The 18,220-nt window shown below is 34.0% G+C and overlaps 1 protein-coding gene and 1 long non-coding RNA gene across 2 annotated transcripts; both read left to right on the forward strand.

The window, feature by feature from the left end:
• The first annotated feature begins 2,078 nt into the window (after positions 1-2,078).
• Positions 2,079-2,603, forward strand: LOC134259103 (uncharacterized abhydrolase domain-containing protein DDB_G0269086-like). The gene has a single exon (XM_062741703.1). The coding sequence runs from the start codon at positions 2,079-2,081 to the stop codon at positions 2,601-2,603; it is 525 nt and encodes a 174-aa protein (XP_062597687.1).
• A 12,728-nt stretch (positions 2,604-15,331) lies between these two features.
• On the forward strand, positions 15,332-18,129 carry LOC134259102 (uncharacterized). Its single transcript, XR_009990281.1, has 4 exons — positions 15,332-15,455; positions 15,793-15,837; positions 17,200-17,309; positions 18,100-18,129. It is a non-coding gene; the product is annotated as an uncharacterized LOC134259102 (long non-coding RNA).
• Positions 18,130-18,220: the final 91 nt, after the last annotated feature.

An 18,220-nucleotide genomic window follows, 5' to 3' on the forward strand; every position in this document is an offset into this window, starting at 1 on the left:
ATTTCTAATTTTATTCTTTAGACTGCTAAACATATACTAACAGAGGAAAGGAAAATAGATACAAGTATTTTTAACGAGGAAAATGAGAAGCATCAAATTCAAATAGCAGTAGAGGATCCAGAGAAAAATCAGAGAGCAGTACATGACCCAAAGAGAAGTGAGGGAGCAGTAATTGTTACAGAGAAGAGTCAGATAGGAGTGAAGGACCCAGAGAAAAGTCAGATGGCAGTAAAGAACCAGTAAAATGTCAGATAGCAGTAGAGGACAAAGAGAAATGTCAGATAACAGTAGAGGATCCAGAGAAAAGTCTAATAGAAGTAGAGGACCCAGAGAAAAGTCAGATAGCAGTAGAAGACCAAGAGAAAAGTCAGATAGTAGTAGAGGACCCAGTGAAAAGTCAGATACTGTAAATCACTTTTTATTCGCGGGAACTTTATTTTCGCGTAATAACGCGAGACAGTTTGCTCGCTAAAATTTCTTTGTCGCGTATAATAGAATTTCTTAAGATTATATAGAGCAATGACCATAATTCGTGAAAATTTTGTCTCGCTAATAAAGAGTCAATGACTTTCTAGCGAAAATAAGGTGTCGCGAAAATTAAGTGATCTACAGTAGCAGAAGAGGTCCCAGAGAAAGTCAGTTTGCAGTAGAGGATCCAGAGAAAAGTCAGATAACAGTAGAGGATACAGAGAAAAGTCAGATAGCAGTAGTTGACCCAGAGAAAAGTCAGATAACTGTAGGACCCAGAGAAAAGTCAGATAACAGTAGAGGACCCAGAGAAAAGTCAGATAGCAGTAGATGACACAAAGAAAAGTCAGATAGCAGTAGAAGACCCAGAGAAAAGTCAGAAAGCAGTAGAGGATACAGAGAAAAGTCTAATGAAGTAGAGGATACAGAGAAAAGTCAGATAGCAATGGAGGACCAAGAGAAAAGTCAGATAGTAGTAGAGGACCCAGTGAAAAGTCAGATACTAGTAGCAGAAGAGGTCCCAGAGAAAAGTCAGTTTGCAGTAGAGGATCCAGAGAAAAGTCAGATAACAGTAGAGGATACAGAGAAAAGTCAGATAGCAGTAGATGACCCAGAGAAAAGTCAGATAACTGTAGGACCCAGAGAAAAGTCAGATAACAGTAGAGGACCCAGAGAAAAGTCAGATAGCAGTAGATGACACAAAGAAAAGTCAGATAGCAGAAGAGTCAGTTTGCAGTAGAGGACCCAGATAAAAGTCAGATAGCTTAGAGGACCTAGTAAAAAGTCAGATAGCAGTAGAGGACCCAGAGATAAGTCAAATAACAGAAGAGGTCCCAGAGAAAAGCCAGATAGCATTAGATGAGAAAAGTAGAATTGATCAAGCTCCCAGAAGCAGGAGAACCCAGCGGTTGAATACTTATAGGTAATTACGTAACCTTCTCTTACATGTGAATATTATCTAATATGTTAAATACGAGTGTATGAAATGAGATGATTTTGTTCTCTGAAATGATTTGTATCTCTGAGTGATCCAATAATTGGATTTAAAGTACACCAAAGATATGCGAAAAAGATCTAAGAAACTCCGTAAATTATGGCTTATAAAACAATATTCTACAAAACCTAAGGCTATTTCATACATCCCCTGTTAAGGCTGTTTCCAAAATTTCATTTAAATACACAGTCTATCAGGATATATTCAAATATTAAAATACAGATTTAAAATTTAAGAAAATGTAAAAATGTTTTATTTATTCCTTTCATGCTGCGTTGCATTCTAGAACAGGAAATGAATATTAATCTTAAAAAACTTTCTCATTTTTAACGTTATTAACATTTTAGTGGTGGAGAAATAGAAGCAATAAAACACTCAGCAAGAAGAAGAAAAAGACGTCAAAAAAGAAAACAAGTGAAAAGTCAGATAGCAATGGAGGACCCATGTAAAAAAAAAACAGATAGCAGTAGAAGATCCAGATAAAAGTCAGATAGCAGTAGAAGATCCAGATAAAAGTCAGATAGCAGAAAAGAACCCAGTGAAAAGTCAGATAGCAGTAGGAGATCCAGATACCAGTCAGATAGCAGAAAAGGACCCAGTGAAAAATGAGATAATAATGGAGGACGCAGATAAAGGACAGATAGTAGTAGGTTACACAGAGAAATGTCGAATAGCAGTACAGGACCCAGATAAAATTCAGATGGCAGTAGAAGATCCAGTGAAAAGTCAAATAGCAGTAGAAGATCCAGATAAAAGTCAAATAGCAGTAGAGGACCCAGTGAAAAGTCAGATAGCAATGGAGGACCAAGAGAAAAGTGAGATGGCAATAGATGATCCAGGAGAAAGTCAAATAGCTATGGATGACCAGGAGAAAAGTCAGATGGCAGTAGACGATCTAGATAAAAATCAGATAGCAGTAGAGGATCCAGAGAAAAGTAAGATGGCAGTAAAGGACAAAGAGAAATGTCAGATAGCAGTAGAGGATCCAGAGAAAAGTAAGATAGCAGTAGAGGATTCAGAGAAAAGTCAGATAGTAGTAGAGGATACAGAGAATATTCAGATAGTAGTAGAGGACCAAGAGAAAAGCCAGATAGTAGTAGAGGACCCAGTGAAAAGTCAGATAGCAGAAAGGACCCAGTGAAAAATCAAATGGCAGTAGAGGACCCAGAGAAAAGTCAGGGAGTAGCAGTAGAGGACCCAGAGAAAAATCAGATAGCAGAAGAGGACCAGAGAAAAATCAGATAGCCGAAGAGGACCAGAGAAAAGTCAGATGGCAGTAGAGGATACAGATAAAAGTCAGATGGCAGTAGAGGATACAGATAAAAGTCAGATAGCAGTAGAGGATCCAGTGAAAAGTCATATAGCAGTAGAGGACCCAGTGAAAAGTCCGATAGCAATGGAGGACGAAGATAAAAGTCAGATGGCAGTAGAGGACACTGAGAAATGTCAGATGGCAGCAGACGATCCAGAGAAAAATCAGATAGCAATGGAGAGCTCAGAAAGAAGTCAGATAGCAAGAACACAACAGATTCCAGACCGGAGAATGGTAACTATAATATGGGTACTTTAAATTACAAGCCTTACATAAAGGAAAATAAAAGCAACTCGTGAAAGAACTTGAAAGTGTCTATTAAAAATTTAAACACGTTGCTTGTTGTCCTTCTGAAAATCTGTTTAAATTGTATAAAATATAAGTATTAGAATAAATTTCATATAATTATATTACAACCTGACAATTTTCCTAGCTTGTGAATATCGGTCAAAACGATAAAATTAACGATGATGATGAAGATGATGATAGCTTGTTTGGACCAAGAAAGCTCTTCTATTTTGCTGTGGATTATTTCAAGGTACATTTTATTTCACTTAAAAGTTCTTTCATTTTTATTTCTTATTTTATTAATTGAGTAATCTTATTTTCCAATTCTTGAGTTCTTTTTAAAAATTTCTTACCTGTTTTGTTTCAGGGCGATGACAAAAGCTGTATGTCTAGAGATTGAACGAATTTTGAAGGAAGAAAAATGTGCTTTTGTTAAACATAATAAATATCCCTTTTTTTAATCAAAGAATTGATGATTTCTGGTAAAAAGTTCAATTTATGGTCTAATAATTGTCAGAATTTAATACACATGCTTATTAAACTAGATGGTTTAAAAGGGGTTGCGGATGAGGAGATGGGTATCTCAAAGCGCAAAGGATGGACACACGTATAGAAACGGATGGACCAACAACCCTTTTACACAATGTTTGTTCACAAATGCATCTAATCAGGCAAATACGTAGGACCTGGTACGGATTTAGATTTCTTATGTTTTAAAAGTTAGTACATGTGTGTTTTTGTCTTAAAAGTATAAATGCAAGATGAAAATGATGAACAGTATTCGGGGTCAAGTCATCTGAAACAATACATATCGGGAGCAGAGCAAACAAGGACCCCAAAAACGTCATCAGAGATGGAAGCAGGTGGAGTGAGCATCCACTGCCGACTAGTCACACACGCTGTGTGCTTCTTGTCATGATCAGGAAATAACAAAAAAAATCCGTCGACAATTTTATGAATGTGTAAATAATAGCCTAACAATTTATCGACCATAGAACTTACGAAATTCTGACTTAAAATAAGACTGCTGATTTTCTTGTTTCATCAACTTGTTTGTCAATAAATTACCTCGTTTTAGAGCATCCATGTCCCACAAATACATCCCCATCCCTGTGTGCTCTTTGTCATAAACAGACTAAAGGGAAAATCTGTTGTCAATTCAGTCTGGAAATAACGGATAAACAATAAGTATACATGTCCATCAGCATTTTACATACTAATATTTTAATGATACATTTTTCTTATTTTCTGATAAATGTCATTGTATCGGCCATAGAACTTCTTGATATCCTTGTTTTATCAAATTGTTTGTGAATAATCTTGTCCCGTTTTAATAATTATTGTACGTTAAGCATACTCTTACATATCAAATCATCTTCAGTACAAACACCATATATCCAGCTAAATGTAAAATTTTCCATTTTTTTTAAAAAAAAGAACACTTTTCTTCTTGGATTTTAATGTATTGATAAAAATGATTGTGTAGAGTGTTAAAACCTGTACATTTTGATGATATTGATTTGGTTAAATTTTGTGATTTAAAATCTTTGTAGTTTTTAAGTATTTACATCATTTACAACATTTCTTGAAGATATCGTTGAACAGTTCTTCTGACGTTTCTACTACACTGCTGTTAATATTTTAGTGAGGAGTAAAGAAAGAAGTTGGTTAAACATTGACTGAACCTAAAATGAGTCTTTGTTGGGAAAAATGATTGTTAAGGAATCGTGTATAGGTGTGATAATTCTAAAAAAAGCTCCCCTAAATATAAGAACAAAGACAAAGTCTTTATACCTGCTTCCGCAACTGAAACCAGTACACGATGATGACCGTGTAAAAGATTGGGGCATCCTAATTTTTTGATATTTTTAAAATAAGTGATTTTACGTCTTCATTATTTGAAATAATTACTTCACCAGTAAGCAGAGCTGTAATTGAAGGTTTAAAAAAACCATGAACACATTGAAAGATTATATTTCCGATGCTCGAGGTCTAACCATTGAATATTTTTGTTTTATAAATGAAAAGTTTGGAAGTAACAGGAAGTGCTCTATACACCAATTAAATTCGCAGCTTCGAAATTTCCTGGGTGGCTCAAGGTTATAAAACACACTTAGGTCATAAGCCATCTTATTGTGAAGTAGTATATTCAATTTTTTCCATAAGAAAGATATGTACCAAACATGAATTATGAAATTTTTCTTTCATTGAACTTGAACTTGCACAGATGACCTTGGTTCAAGGTCATGACGCACCCTTAGATCATGAGGAATCTTTGTGTTTAATAGGAACTTAGGAAGTTTATCCATAAGAAAGATATGGACCTGACACGAATTAGGAAATTTTTCTTCCAGTGACCTTGAACTTCCCCAAATGAACTTGGGTTAAAGTCATAACACAACCTTAGGTCTAGAGCAATCTTTGTGAAGTACTAGATTCTAATGATCCTCCGTAAGAAATATATGGACCAGACACGTTTGCACAGACAGACGGACAAGCTAATTCCTATAAGACAATCTTGAATCAATTTAGTATAATTATTGTCATTTCAACAAACTTTAAAGATAGTTAAAATATTTTACGGCAATATCTTGAATAATGTCCACAGGAACGAACTTTGACTTGAACTCCAACTTTCATACTGCAGATGTATTTGCAACGATGTTTTGTGATGTTTTTTCTTTTGATTATTTTTGAAAATACACCTGTAACCTTCATTTCAAAAGAACTAACATCTTTGTGTATCTTTCAATGGCTGTCCTTTTAATTCACTGATCCATAGATTTAAAACTATAACAAAATCATGTGTTTTTGTATCGGGAAAAACTTAATATGCAATATCTATGCGTAGCCTATTGAAATTAAATAGCAATTATAACGATTTAAACCCTCTTCTTAACAGAGAGTGTCTTTTTAAGATCCAGTTCACTGACAGTTTATAAATAAGTCTTTTATTCTTGTAAGTTGTATACAACCTTGATAAATCGTGAGGCCCTCTTCTTTGTTTGATAATCGTTGTGTCAGTGTTTCCCCTGGCATCTACATGTACCTCTTGTTTCTAGATTTATTAATTTGGCATAATATTACTTGACGTGGCCTAAATAAGGATGGATTTTTTTATATTTTTGATTAACATCCTTTGTATTCTCAAAGGTAAGCTATTCTCAAAGATATAAATCATTATATGTATTGGGTCCTTTAACATTAATTTTGATTTGATTACTAGTAAAGCCAGGTTTTTTTCCCCAAAAATAGTATTGCTGAATAAGCATAAGTAAGGGAAGTTGATTATTAAAAAATTAAAGTCACCACCTTTATCAAAGTGTTTGGTTGTTAGATTACCATCAAATTTCTTTTTCAAGTAAGATATCCTGGCATGAAACAGATGCCTTAGACTCTGTGGTATCTTTTATCTCAAGCTCACCAGGATATATCGTATCGGCATAAGACACAATTGTCATTGTTAATAATTGACAATACGTCGTCGATATATCTAAATGTCAAGACCACAGCATATGTCTTCTTCTTTTCACGCATAAGATTTTGGGTTAATTCTGCTTCATATGAATACAAAAATAGGTCTGCTAATAAAAAATAGATCTGCTAATTGGTATCCATTGGAATTCCAATAGATTGTTGGAATATGTAATGTCCAAAACAATTAAATATTTGCATATTTATGTTCCCCAAACGGAGTTTGGGAACATATTGTTTTTACTCTGTTTCTTATTATTAAGGTCTTCCGTCTTCACGGAAGACCTTATAGTGATTCTACTGTTTCTTATTAAGGTCTTCCGTCTTCAGCGGAAGACCTTCTAGTGATTCTACTGTTTCTTATTATTATTCTTATTTTTTTCCCCAAAATTTTGTGCAGGCGATTTCTCGAAAACTATTCGGTGGTTTTCAATGAAACTTTCAGGAATTATGCGTCATTATATGAACTTTGTTCATCAGAAGGAAAATTTGGAATACTCACCTTTGGTTCCAAGTTATTGACAGTTTTCTGATTTTAAAATGGATTTTTGTCGCCCCTTTTTAACGAAAATGATCTAAGATATTAACTGGAGTCTTATTAGAGATGATAGATGATGGCTTTAAGATATGTGAAATCACCTTTTCGTGTGTCGTCAGTACTTCCGGTCGCTAGCGGAAGCGAATTTAAAAAGTCCGTATTTTCTAACTTTTTTGTTTTTCAATATTTTTCATTTATTTTTGGAATGTTAATAGAAACCGTTCTTATAATGCTTACTATATAATTTGTTTGAACATTGATAAATCCAAACTCTAGATATTTACATTTAAAAATCTGAAGCGGGCCCAATATGGCGGCTGTCTATGTCAACTCCGGACATTTCGCAATAGGGGTTTTCAGAGGCAGCCAAGCGTTTGCTTGAACGAAAGTAAATAAGGATAAATGAAATGTAAAGGAATACGGGGATTGTCACGATGTAGTTACGTTGCAATTCTGTGTCAAACTAAGTTTAAATCCATGGTCGTCTCAAACGTCTTCTATAATTGGTTTCGGCTGGTTCTCAAAGTAGAAAAAGAAAAGACTAAATGTGCAAATGAAATACATACCTACTATCATTTGTTTTGCGGAAAAACAGATCTTAAATCATAGTTACAAATAATAATTTTAAGAAACAATATTGATGTATATAGTAATTATTAAACGTATCCACTGTTTTGCTCATGCACACTTGAGTCATATTAAACTAATAGGAAAGACAAACATAAGAAAAAGATTTTTTTGAAGAATTGAGTTTATATTAATATTCTTGTCTCAAAGATATGATTTAAGTTATTGAACATAAATGGTATCTGATTCCTTTACCGTCTTAGGGCGACACATGTTTTTCGGCGAAACATTTCAACCTTTTCATGAAAGTTTAACTAATCGAGATAGTTCAGTATGGGGATAAACAGGAAATTTAAAAAAGTAAAAAATTATAGCAGTTTCATTGATTTAGTGTTACTTATCTTTTTACGTCATAGAATTTGTAAATGTGTTACAAACAATTTCATTACCTTGAAATTTTAGCTATAAGAATGTTCTTTTTTATTTCCATTGAAGCTATCACACCTATTTAATGGGACATTCCAAAGAAAAGGCGCGAAGATTCACTCGTGGCGTTTGGCGCTAAATTTTGAATAGTAACCCGCCTTTCATTATTCTAAGACAGATGTACTGTTTCAGAAGTATATACAAGTAGATTTAGAGCTGTGGTCCCAATAGCGTAATAGTAAGCGCTTTGGATTTTCATGCTGGCGACCCGGGTTCAATCCCCTTTGTTTCCATAAAAAGTTTTATCACTTTTTCAGCTCGATTTTGTGGAGTTTTTTTTTTTTCAGAATCGGACGGAAGACCTCTCGTTGCTCGCAACGAGTTTCTTTTCTAGTTCTTATTATTATTTCTTCCGTTTTTTTTGACAAAATTTTGTGCAGGCGATTTCTCGAAAACTATTCAGCAGTTTCATGAAACTTTCACAAAATATGTCTTATTGTATGAAGTTGTTACATCCGTAGAGAAATTTTAAAAAATCGCTTCTGGTGCCAAGTTATTGACAATTTCCTGATTTTAAAATGCAATTTTGTCGCCCCTTTTTCTCGAAAATGGCTAAAGATATGAACTGGAGACTTATTGGAGACGATAGCTTGTCACTTTGTGGTTTGCAGAATCACCAAAATGAGAAGTTTCATCGTGCGTCGTCAATACTTCCGGTGTTACGAGATACAAATTTAAAAAAATCGAATTTTCTAACTTTTTTGTTTTTCAGTATTTTTCATTTATTTTTGGTATGTAAATAAAAACCCTCTCTATAATGCTTACTATCATAATTTGTTTGAATATTGATAAATCTATACTCTAGATATTAGCATTCTAAAATCTGAAGCGGGTCCAAAATGGCGGCTGTCTCTGTCAACGCCGACATTTCGCAATAGGGGTTTACGGAGGCAGCCGAGCGTTTGCTTGAACGAAAGTAACATAAGGATAAATGAAATGTAAAGGAATACTTGGATTGTCACGTCGTAGTTACGTTGCAGTTCTGTGTCAAACTAACGTCTTCTATAATTGGTTTTGACTGGTTCTCAAAGTAGAAAAAGAAAGACTAAATGTGCAAATGAAATTCGATACCTTATATCCTTTATGCATCACCGAAAAACAGATCTTAAATCATAGCTTATAAATAATACTTTCTCAAAAAAGAATATCAATTAATATTGAAAGTTCAGATCTTAACCACTGTTTTTCCTATGCACACTTGTGTCATATTAAACTAATAAATAAGACAAAATAAGAAAAAGATTTTTTTAAAGATCTCTTCATGGAGTTTATTTTAGAATTCTTGTCTCAAAGACTTGATTCAACTTATTGAGCATTAATGATATCTGATTCCTTGACCGTCGTAGGGCGAGCCATGTTTTTCGGCGAAACCTACCTTTTCGATTAACTAATTGGGATAGTTCACTTTGGGGATAAACAGGAAATTGAAAAAAGTTAAAAATTCATTAACAGTTTCACCGCTTTAGTGTTACATGCATATAAACAATATGGAATTTGTAAAATGTGTTAAAAATATTTTCTAAACCTCAAATCTAAGGCTATAAGAACGTTCTTTTTTTAATTTCATTGAAGCTATCACACCTATTCTATGGATCATTCCAGTGAAATGGCGCGAAGATTAACTCCTGGCGTTTGGTGCTAAATTTTAAATAGTGACCAACCTTTCATACTTTTAAGAGAGAGGCACTGCTTCGTAGAGTAGGTGTCCCGATAGTGTAATATTTAGTGCGTTGGAATTTTATGCTGGCGACTTGGGTTCAATCCCCTTGTGTGCAATTTTTTTTTACATTTTCAGCTCGATTTTACGTTTTCTTTCCGGAATCGGACGGAAGACCTCTCGTTGCTCGCAACGAGTTTCATCTAGTTATTATTAAGGTCTTCCGACTTCCTTCGGAAGACCTTATTGTTATTCGTCGGTTTCCTATTATTATTATTATTTTTTTTTTCATTTCCATGGCGATATCTCCGCTGTGACTGTACGGATTTCAAAGATTTTTACAGGAAAGATGCACCAGGTTAATATCTCCAGACGTCTTTTTCATTTTTTCAAAATTTTCTTCCGTTCGCGATTTTTGGGGAAATTTGTATTTTTTTAAATGGATTTTTGTACACAACTTTTCTCGAAAACGGCCAAAGATATGACATTGAAACTTATGGACATGAAAGACCATCACATGTAGATGTGCCGAACGTCCTTCATTTTTTGTCGTTCCTACTTCCGGTCGCAAACGGAAGTGAATTCAAAAAGTCTAATTTTTCAACTTTTTTGTTTTTCAATATTTTTCTTTCGGATTTACAGGGTTTATAGAGCGTCTTCAAAGATATCTATATATGTTTTTATTTTTTTCATGCGTGCGTTTATTGCAAAGATATGACCGAACCATACTTTGTCTTAATGTCGGGGGTTCGAATCCCGCTCGGGGCGTTCCCCAAATTTTTTCTTTGTTTTTGTCTTTTTTCAGTTGCAAATTTCTTTTCACTCTTTTATAACATGTGTGGAAGATTTTGCCGATTTTTAAAAGCTATATTTGGAGATATTTTGTGCAATACCTGGAACAATCACGATCTGTGTTGAGAAACTGCTGTAAATGAACGTAAACGAAAAAATACATTATGAAATCTATTTCATGGGATGACGCAGACAATATGGAAAAAGAGAAGTCGGTCGGAAGACCTGCTTGTTGCACCGGCAACAAGAACGCATCTAGTTATTATTATTTTTCTTCTTCCTGGGAAAATTTTGTCCACGAGTGATCTTGTAAACAACACATCTGACTTAGGTGAAACCTTTTTAGGGTCAGTAGGCATGTTATGTAGAGTTGCCAAACGAAGGTCATTTTGCGCGCACGTGCTTGCAAGAGCGCGCACGTGCAACACGTGAAATGACCAATATAATGGATATTGCCGTAACTTTTCTATTTTTTTATGAAAATTCTTAAAACTCATAATGTAAGGATATATTAGTAGTATAGACAAGATGACATGGTCAAAATAGCAAGATCTCACGCGCATGCACGTGCGCTTCGCTCTGATTGGCTGTTGGATATTATAAGTCATTCAATATCTTTCTTGTTTTAACTTCATAATCCTTTAAAATTTTGAACTTAGTCACACATTATAAAGGTCTACAGCCTGATATATAAGAATTTTCATGAAAGCACGTACATGCACATGTGCTGGAAAGAGCGCGCACATGCAACATGTGAAATAACCAATTTTATTGATGATGCCATAATATTTCTATTTCTTGATGATTTTTTTGAAACTCATAATGTAAGGATACATTAGTAGTATAGACAAGATGACATGGTCAAAATAGCAAGATCTCACGCACATGCACGTGCGCTTCGCTCTGATTGGCTGAAACTAAAGTCTCAATATCTTTCTTGTTTTTTGTCATAATCCTTTGAAATTTTGAACATAGGATACATTATGAAGATCTACAACTGATAAATAAAAATTTTCATGAAAGCATGCGCATGCGCGCGCGCTGCAATCTGATTGGCTGAAACTTTAAATGGCTATATCTCCCTTGTTTTTTGACGAAATGCTTTGAAATTTAAAGCATAGACATGCATTAGAACATCCTACAATATGATATAGAAAAAAATTCATGAAATCACGCGCATGCACGTGTGCTGCAATCTGATTGGCTGAAATTTGAAATGGCTATAACTTCCTTGTTTTTCAACCAAACAGGATGAGATTTAGAAGATAGATAGATATAAGGGACTCCTACAAGAAGGTATGGCCATCATGCACGTGCACGCACGTGCATGCATTTGGTAATTTAAAAATACACTTGAATGAGTAATTTTTATTACTTTTGGACTGAATGCTTTAATATATAGTATATTAAAAAATATATAGATAGTGTAGACAAGATGATATGGTCATAACGCACATGCATTCACATGCGCTTGGGTGCAATGCTACAGTTTGAATATAATTGGTATCCTTTGGTAATTGGTATCCTTCTCGGTAAACGTTGTTAAAGTCAAAAATGCACAGAGTTTGTCTTATTTAATGAAACTTACAGGGAATATGGCACCAAAATGAAGTTGGGGAGCGTTTGGGGAACATCTGTAACGGTTCCCGTTACAATTAGCACTAGTTATTATTAAGGTCTTCCGTCTCCAACGGAAGACCTTATTGTTTTCGTTCGGTTTCTTTTTCCCTATTATTATTATTTTTTTTCTTACCGATTTTGTGCACGCGATTTCTCGGAAACGGCTGGATCGATTTTCACCAAACTTTCAGATCTGATGGATATTCATCTGAACCTTGTCGGAAATTTTCGTCGCTGATGACGTCACTTCCGGTCGTGATATATGGACGATTTTCTGATTTTTAGAGGGTAGGCTTGTCCTGAGATCTCCTCCTAAACGACTGAAGATATCGACTTGAGATTTTCAGTGAAGGTTGAGGAAGGATAGTAGATGTGACATTTTGCATATAGAGCTTTCCAGGTAAAAAGGAATCGACGCTCGCCTGGGCTCAAAAAATAGGCTCATATGCGCATCTCGCAAAAATTGATACGTTTTCTTTTATATCTTTTTACTGGTTAATATTTTGTTAAGACATATATAATAAAAAATGTGCAATATAGTAAGACCTTTCATTTGATATCACAGAAAATGGGGTTAGCCCTTCAAATTAAGGGCAAAGAGGGGCCAAAAGTCTCTCGTCTTTAACTCTTTAATGATCAATATTTTGTGATATATTACTGAAGCAAAGATACTCAACTTAACTATTTGCAACAATATATACTAAAAATTTGATCATAAGTTACGTAATAAAGGGTCACAAGGGGTTAGAATGCTAAATCTTTGACGCTTTATATCTCGAAAAGCGTGAATATTTTGATAAGCAATAATGAACAAAAGATGGTCAAAATAATGTTCCCAACAATATGCATACATTAAATTTGTTCGTTTTTTCCGTCGACACTTCCGTTGTATACCGGAAGTACATTAAATTTAAATACATGTACATGTATCGCGATTTTTTTTTATTTTCTAATGAATGTAATTGTTCATTATAGAGATTTAAAGAATGCGTAGCATCTTAATATTTCCACCGGAAGTACGGTTCGTTCAAACCGGAAGTTGTCTAAAATAAGTATTTTCCATCGAAACTTTCAGGGATGATTACTGCATGCTTGATGTAGAATTGAAAGTTGATTTGACACATACAGTTGAACCGGAAGTGAATACGTAGAACCGAAAGTTGATTGGAATCGATAGATCCTACATTTTTGTGTTTCTAACATATTTTGAAGAATTTTTGTGCCTTTTTGACATTTTTTATCCTGTTAGTGGAATTATTCCAACACAGGTCTTATTCAATCAGATATCGGACGGAAGACCTACTCGTTGCTTGCAACGAGATCGCATCTAGTTATTATTATTATTCTTTTTTTGACAAAATTTTGTGCACGCGATTTCTCGAAAACCATTCAGCGGATTTCAGCGAAACTTTCACAAAATATGCGTCATTATATGAAGTTGTGCAGTCTGTAATTTTTTTTGGTAAATTCACTTTCGGTGCCAAGTTATGGACGATTTCCTGATTTTAAAATGCGATTTTGTCGCGCACTTTTATCGAAAATGGCTGAGGATATGAACTGGAGACTTATTGAAGATGAAAGATCATGATTTTGTGGTTTGCAGAATCGCCTTTTCGTGCGTCGTCATTACTTCCGGTTTCTACCGGAAGCGTATTCAAAATATGCAATTTTAAAACTTTTTTGTTTTTCAATATTTTTCTTTGATGTTATTAATTCAAATAGAGACCCATTTGCAAATGCGTAATATGTAATTTGTTTTAGAATTGAAAAAGGCAATCTCGAGATATTCGCATTTAAAAATTTGAAGCGGTGTTTTCAATGGCCGAATGGTTAGCGCATTGGATTGTCACGCGGGCGACCCGGGTTCGCTCCCCCGAATGTCCAAATTTTTTTTTATCATTTTTTCTGCTAGATTTTTCGTATTTTATTTCAGAATCGGACGGAAGACCTCTCGTTGCTCGCAACGAGATCGTTTCTAGTTATTATTATTATTATTATTCTTTTTTTTCTTATTTGTTCTCCGGTATTTTTTGTCCGGAAGTGTTCTCAGAAACTGTTCACCCAACTGACCTAAAACCTTTTTAGGGTTAATGGGTGTGTAGTGTAGGTGTGCGGAACGAAGGTCATTTTGCGCGCAAACGCTTGCACGTGCGTGCGCGTGCAACACGTGAAATGACTTATATACTTAATATAGCTATAACTTTTAAATTTTTAAATGAAATGATTTGAAACTCAGTATATAAAGATATATTAATAGTGTAGATAGTGTGACACTGTCAAATTAGCACGAACTCACGCGCATGCACGTGCGCTTCGCTCTGATTGGCTAAATCAAAAATCTCTGTATCTTCTCTGTTTTTTGACGAAATGCTTTGAAATTTTTAACATTGTCATGAATTAGGATATCCTACAATATGATATAGAAAAAAAATCATGAAATCACGCGCATGCACGTGTGCTGCAATCTGATTTGCTGACACTTTAAATGACTATATCGCCTTTGTTTTCTAACGAAATGCTTTGAAATTTAAAGCATAATCATACATTAGGATGTCCTGCAATATGATATACAAAAAAAAAATTCAAGAAATTACGCGCATGCACGTGTGCTGCGATCTGATTGGCTGAAACTTTAAATGACTATATCTCCTTTGTTTTTTGACGAAATGCTTTGAAATTTGAAACATAGACATTTATTAGGATATCCTACAATGTGATATAAAAAAGTCAAGAAATCACGCGCATGCACGTGTGCTGCAATCTGATTGGCTGAAACTTGAAATGGCTATAACTCCCTTGTTTTTTAACCAAACAGGATGGAATTCAGAACATAGATAGATATAAGGGACTCCTACAGAAAGGTATGGTCATAATGCACGTGCACGCACGTGCGTGCATTTGAAAAGAATGAAATTAGAAATACACTTGAATGAGTGATTTTTAATACTTTTGGACTGAAGGCTTTCATATATAGTATATTACAGGGAATATGGCACTAAAAGGGAGTTGGGGAGCGTTTGGGGAACATCTGTAACGGTCCCCGTTACAATTAGCACTAGTCCTTTTTGAAATTACTCCTTTCTGCATGTTTCATTCATATCTGAAAATTTTGCTTGTAGGTTCTTCAGGGGCTTTTACAACTACACATGCCACAAACATTCATAATGCTCTGCTTGGTAGCTCTTATAACAATCACGTGAGACCTTCTGACGTCACAAACATCAGCATTGAATTTGTCCTATTCTCTTTAAATGACCTGGTAAATCTACCAAACTTTTAAAAAGATAATTTTAATACTTTTTCAGTATGTAAGTGCGTTCTTAAATGTGTAAGATTTTCATTTATAGAACTTAGTTTTTAAAAAGTATATATTGTGAAATCGCTAATTATCGAATTGGTTCGAATTCCTTTGTTTTGAGATATGAACAAACCCAAAATTTATTCTCTAAAATTTCAAAATAAACTTCATATCTTTCTATCAAGCAGGAAATTGAAACCCCTTGAATCAGCAATTTCTAAACAAACTTCAAATAATAAGACCTCGAAGATAAGTGGTTTCTCTGTAGCTTAATGAGATTTTTATTTTTCCTTTGTAGGACATAAAAAGTCAGACTATGTCCACATCCGGATGGATGACGGTTGTACGTATTAATAAGACGTTCTAAGTTATTTTTTCATAATCTCAAAGTTTTTTCTTGCATAAAAAGAGAAGCATTTAAGGCCGCTTTACACTATGCATCTTGACACATGCATCATGTATGCATGTGTAAGATTCACAATATAATAACCCTTTGTGTCAAATTAAATGGGTGTTGCATCTTGAACGATCGAATAGAACTTGTTCTATTCCAGTGCTTAAGATGCATGAACTGACCACTGAAAAGAAAGGTCAGAGTTGAGATTAAATCATAAGCCTTATTTTCCTCCATATAGTTGCAAAAATAGCTTCCAAGATACACAAAAACAGAAAATACTGATTAAAACTACAATTAGAAAAACTAATTTGATTATTATAATATAGAGGATTTTTAGTTTTGGAATATATAATAAATTATATCTTCCAAAAATTATCATAAAAAGGAAATTAAGAATGATTTGTTCAGCTAAAATAAATCTGGAAATAAAATTTTAAGGTATTGTTATTTTTTTAAGTAGATAAATTTCATCTTTACAAAGTATTCTAAAGATGCATGCATCAAGGCACATAGTGTAAATAAGAAGACGCATGAGGCAAAATAGAAGAATGAGTTCAGATGCATGTGTCAAGATGCATAGTGTAAACCGGCCTAAGATTTTCTTTAGTTTTCAAAAGTACAAATATTCACTATTTATTTCAAAGATAAAGAAAAAGATCCTACCTAGAAAAATATCTCCATGTAGTAAGCAAACTGTGAATTCTGTTTTATGTTTTTTAAAGGTATAATGTCGGTATATATCCAGTTAAAAAATAATCTCAAAGTATTTATCATACCTTAGGTGCTTTGTGGCAAATTTAATATATTCTACATTTTTTGAAAAAAAACAACACTTTTTTTCTGCATTATTATTTTAATGTAACAGATATTTTTCTTGTAGATTAACCTATAACGATGAATGTAAATAAATATATAAACCTTCATTATAATTATCATACGTATAGTCAAATTATGTTAAAAAACAAAAAGCATAATTAGTAGTTGTATAGTCGATATGAAAAACAAGTTCAAACAAATCCAATCTAATGATGTTGTATTTTCTAATTCATAGGTAATTGATATCTTTCTAACAATAAAATCAACCTAGTTAGTTTAATTGATATTTTAACAGTCCAAGAGATTACAAAATGTTTTTTGAAAGAAGGGTTCAAAAATTCTAAAGCACTTGCCAATAATTTGCAATAAGTTGACGTACTTTCGTTTGATTTGTTCTCACTGTATTTTTTCATATAATTCACAGCAACACATGAATTAAACAAAGAAATATTATGTTGATTTATTTATCCCAGAAAAGTCTATCAATTGTAGAGATGGGAAGATCCTCGCCTGGTATGGACAAAGTCCTCGTACGGCGATATAGAATACATCTACACGAAACAAAATAAAATCTGGCGTCCAGAACTCATCATTGACAACTCGTATGTTTAATTTCTCATTTAATCTAAACAAACCATATTTTATTATGGAAATGTCTTGCAAGTTGTACAAATTCCTGACATGATCCGTCTTGAAATCACTAAGATCAGTTTATAAATATATAGAACTAAAGAGGAAACTAATTTTGTCTGCAATCAGTATCATAGTATGTGTCCTTAGAATGAAATATATGAAGATTACGAACAATATTCAAGATCAAAAGTCTATACCGGTAATACAATACAAAAAAGGAGCAGAGAAAACACGGACCTCCAAAACATCAGAGGTGGGATCAGGTCCCATGGAGGAGTGAGCATCCCCTGCCGACCGGTCACACCCGCCGTGTGCTCCTTGTCATGATCGGGAAATAAAGGAAAAATCCGTCGTCAATTCAGTGTATAAATAATGGACTACAATAAGTATGAAAAACATCAGTCAGTATTTTACTCAATGATAAATTGTTTTTGCTGACAAGGTCATTGCATTGACCATAGAAATTACGAACTGATGACTTTAAACGAAATTGCTGGTATTCTTGTGTCATCAACTTGTTTATCAATAATTTACCTCCTTTGAGAAATTGTTCATACATAGAACTTGCTCTTGCATATAGAATCAACTGAGATATATAAACTCAGTATGCAGGTGATGAAAGTTTACCGCTGCATAAGTTAAAAATTTGAAGATTGAAAGGGTAAAGTCATCACGTTTATCATAGAGTTTGGTTGTTAGATAACCATTAACTTTTTTAATATCAGGAAAGTGATTCTAATTTGTATCAAAAATTTTAAGAGTTGAAGGGATGGACCCAATTGGCAATGACGACATATTCTTCAAATAAAGAATACTGGGGAGGTGCGTTGGGGCCCCCCCGGGGCTTTACGTCACCCACTGTGATATTGACGTCACTTAC

This window comes from Saccostrea cucullata, unplaced genomic scaffold, assembly GCF_032062105.1.
Source record: "Saccostrea cucullata isolate Sc308-1 unplaced genomic scaffold, CSIRO_AGI_Scuc_v1 ctg12777, whole genome shotgun sequence".
Classification (NCBI taxonomy): domain Eukaryota; kingdom Metazoa; phylum Mollusca; class Bivalvia; order Ostreida; family Ostreidae; genus Saccostrea; species Saccostrea cuccullata.

What these genes read in the sequence shown, in the direction of transcription:
- LOC134259103 (XM_062741703.1), top strand. Translation starts at nt 2,079, where the DNA reads ATGGAGGACGCAGATAAAGGACAGATAGTAGTAGGTTACACAGAGAAA.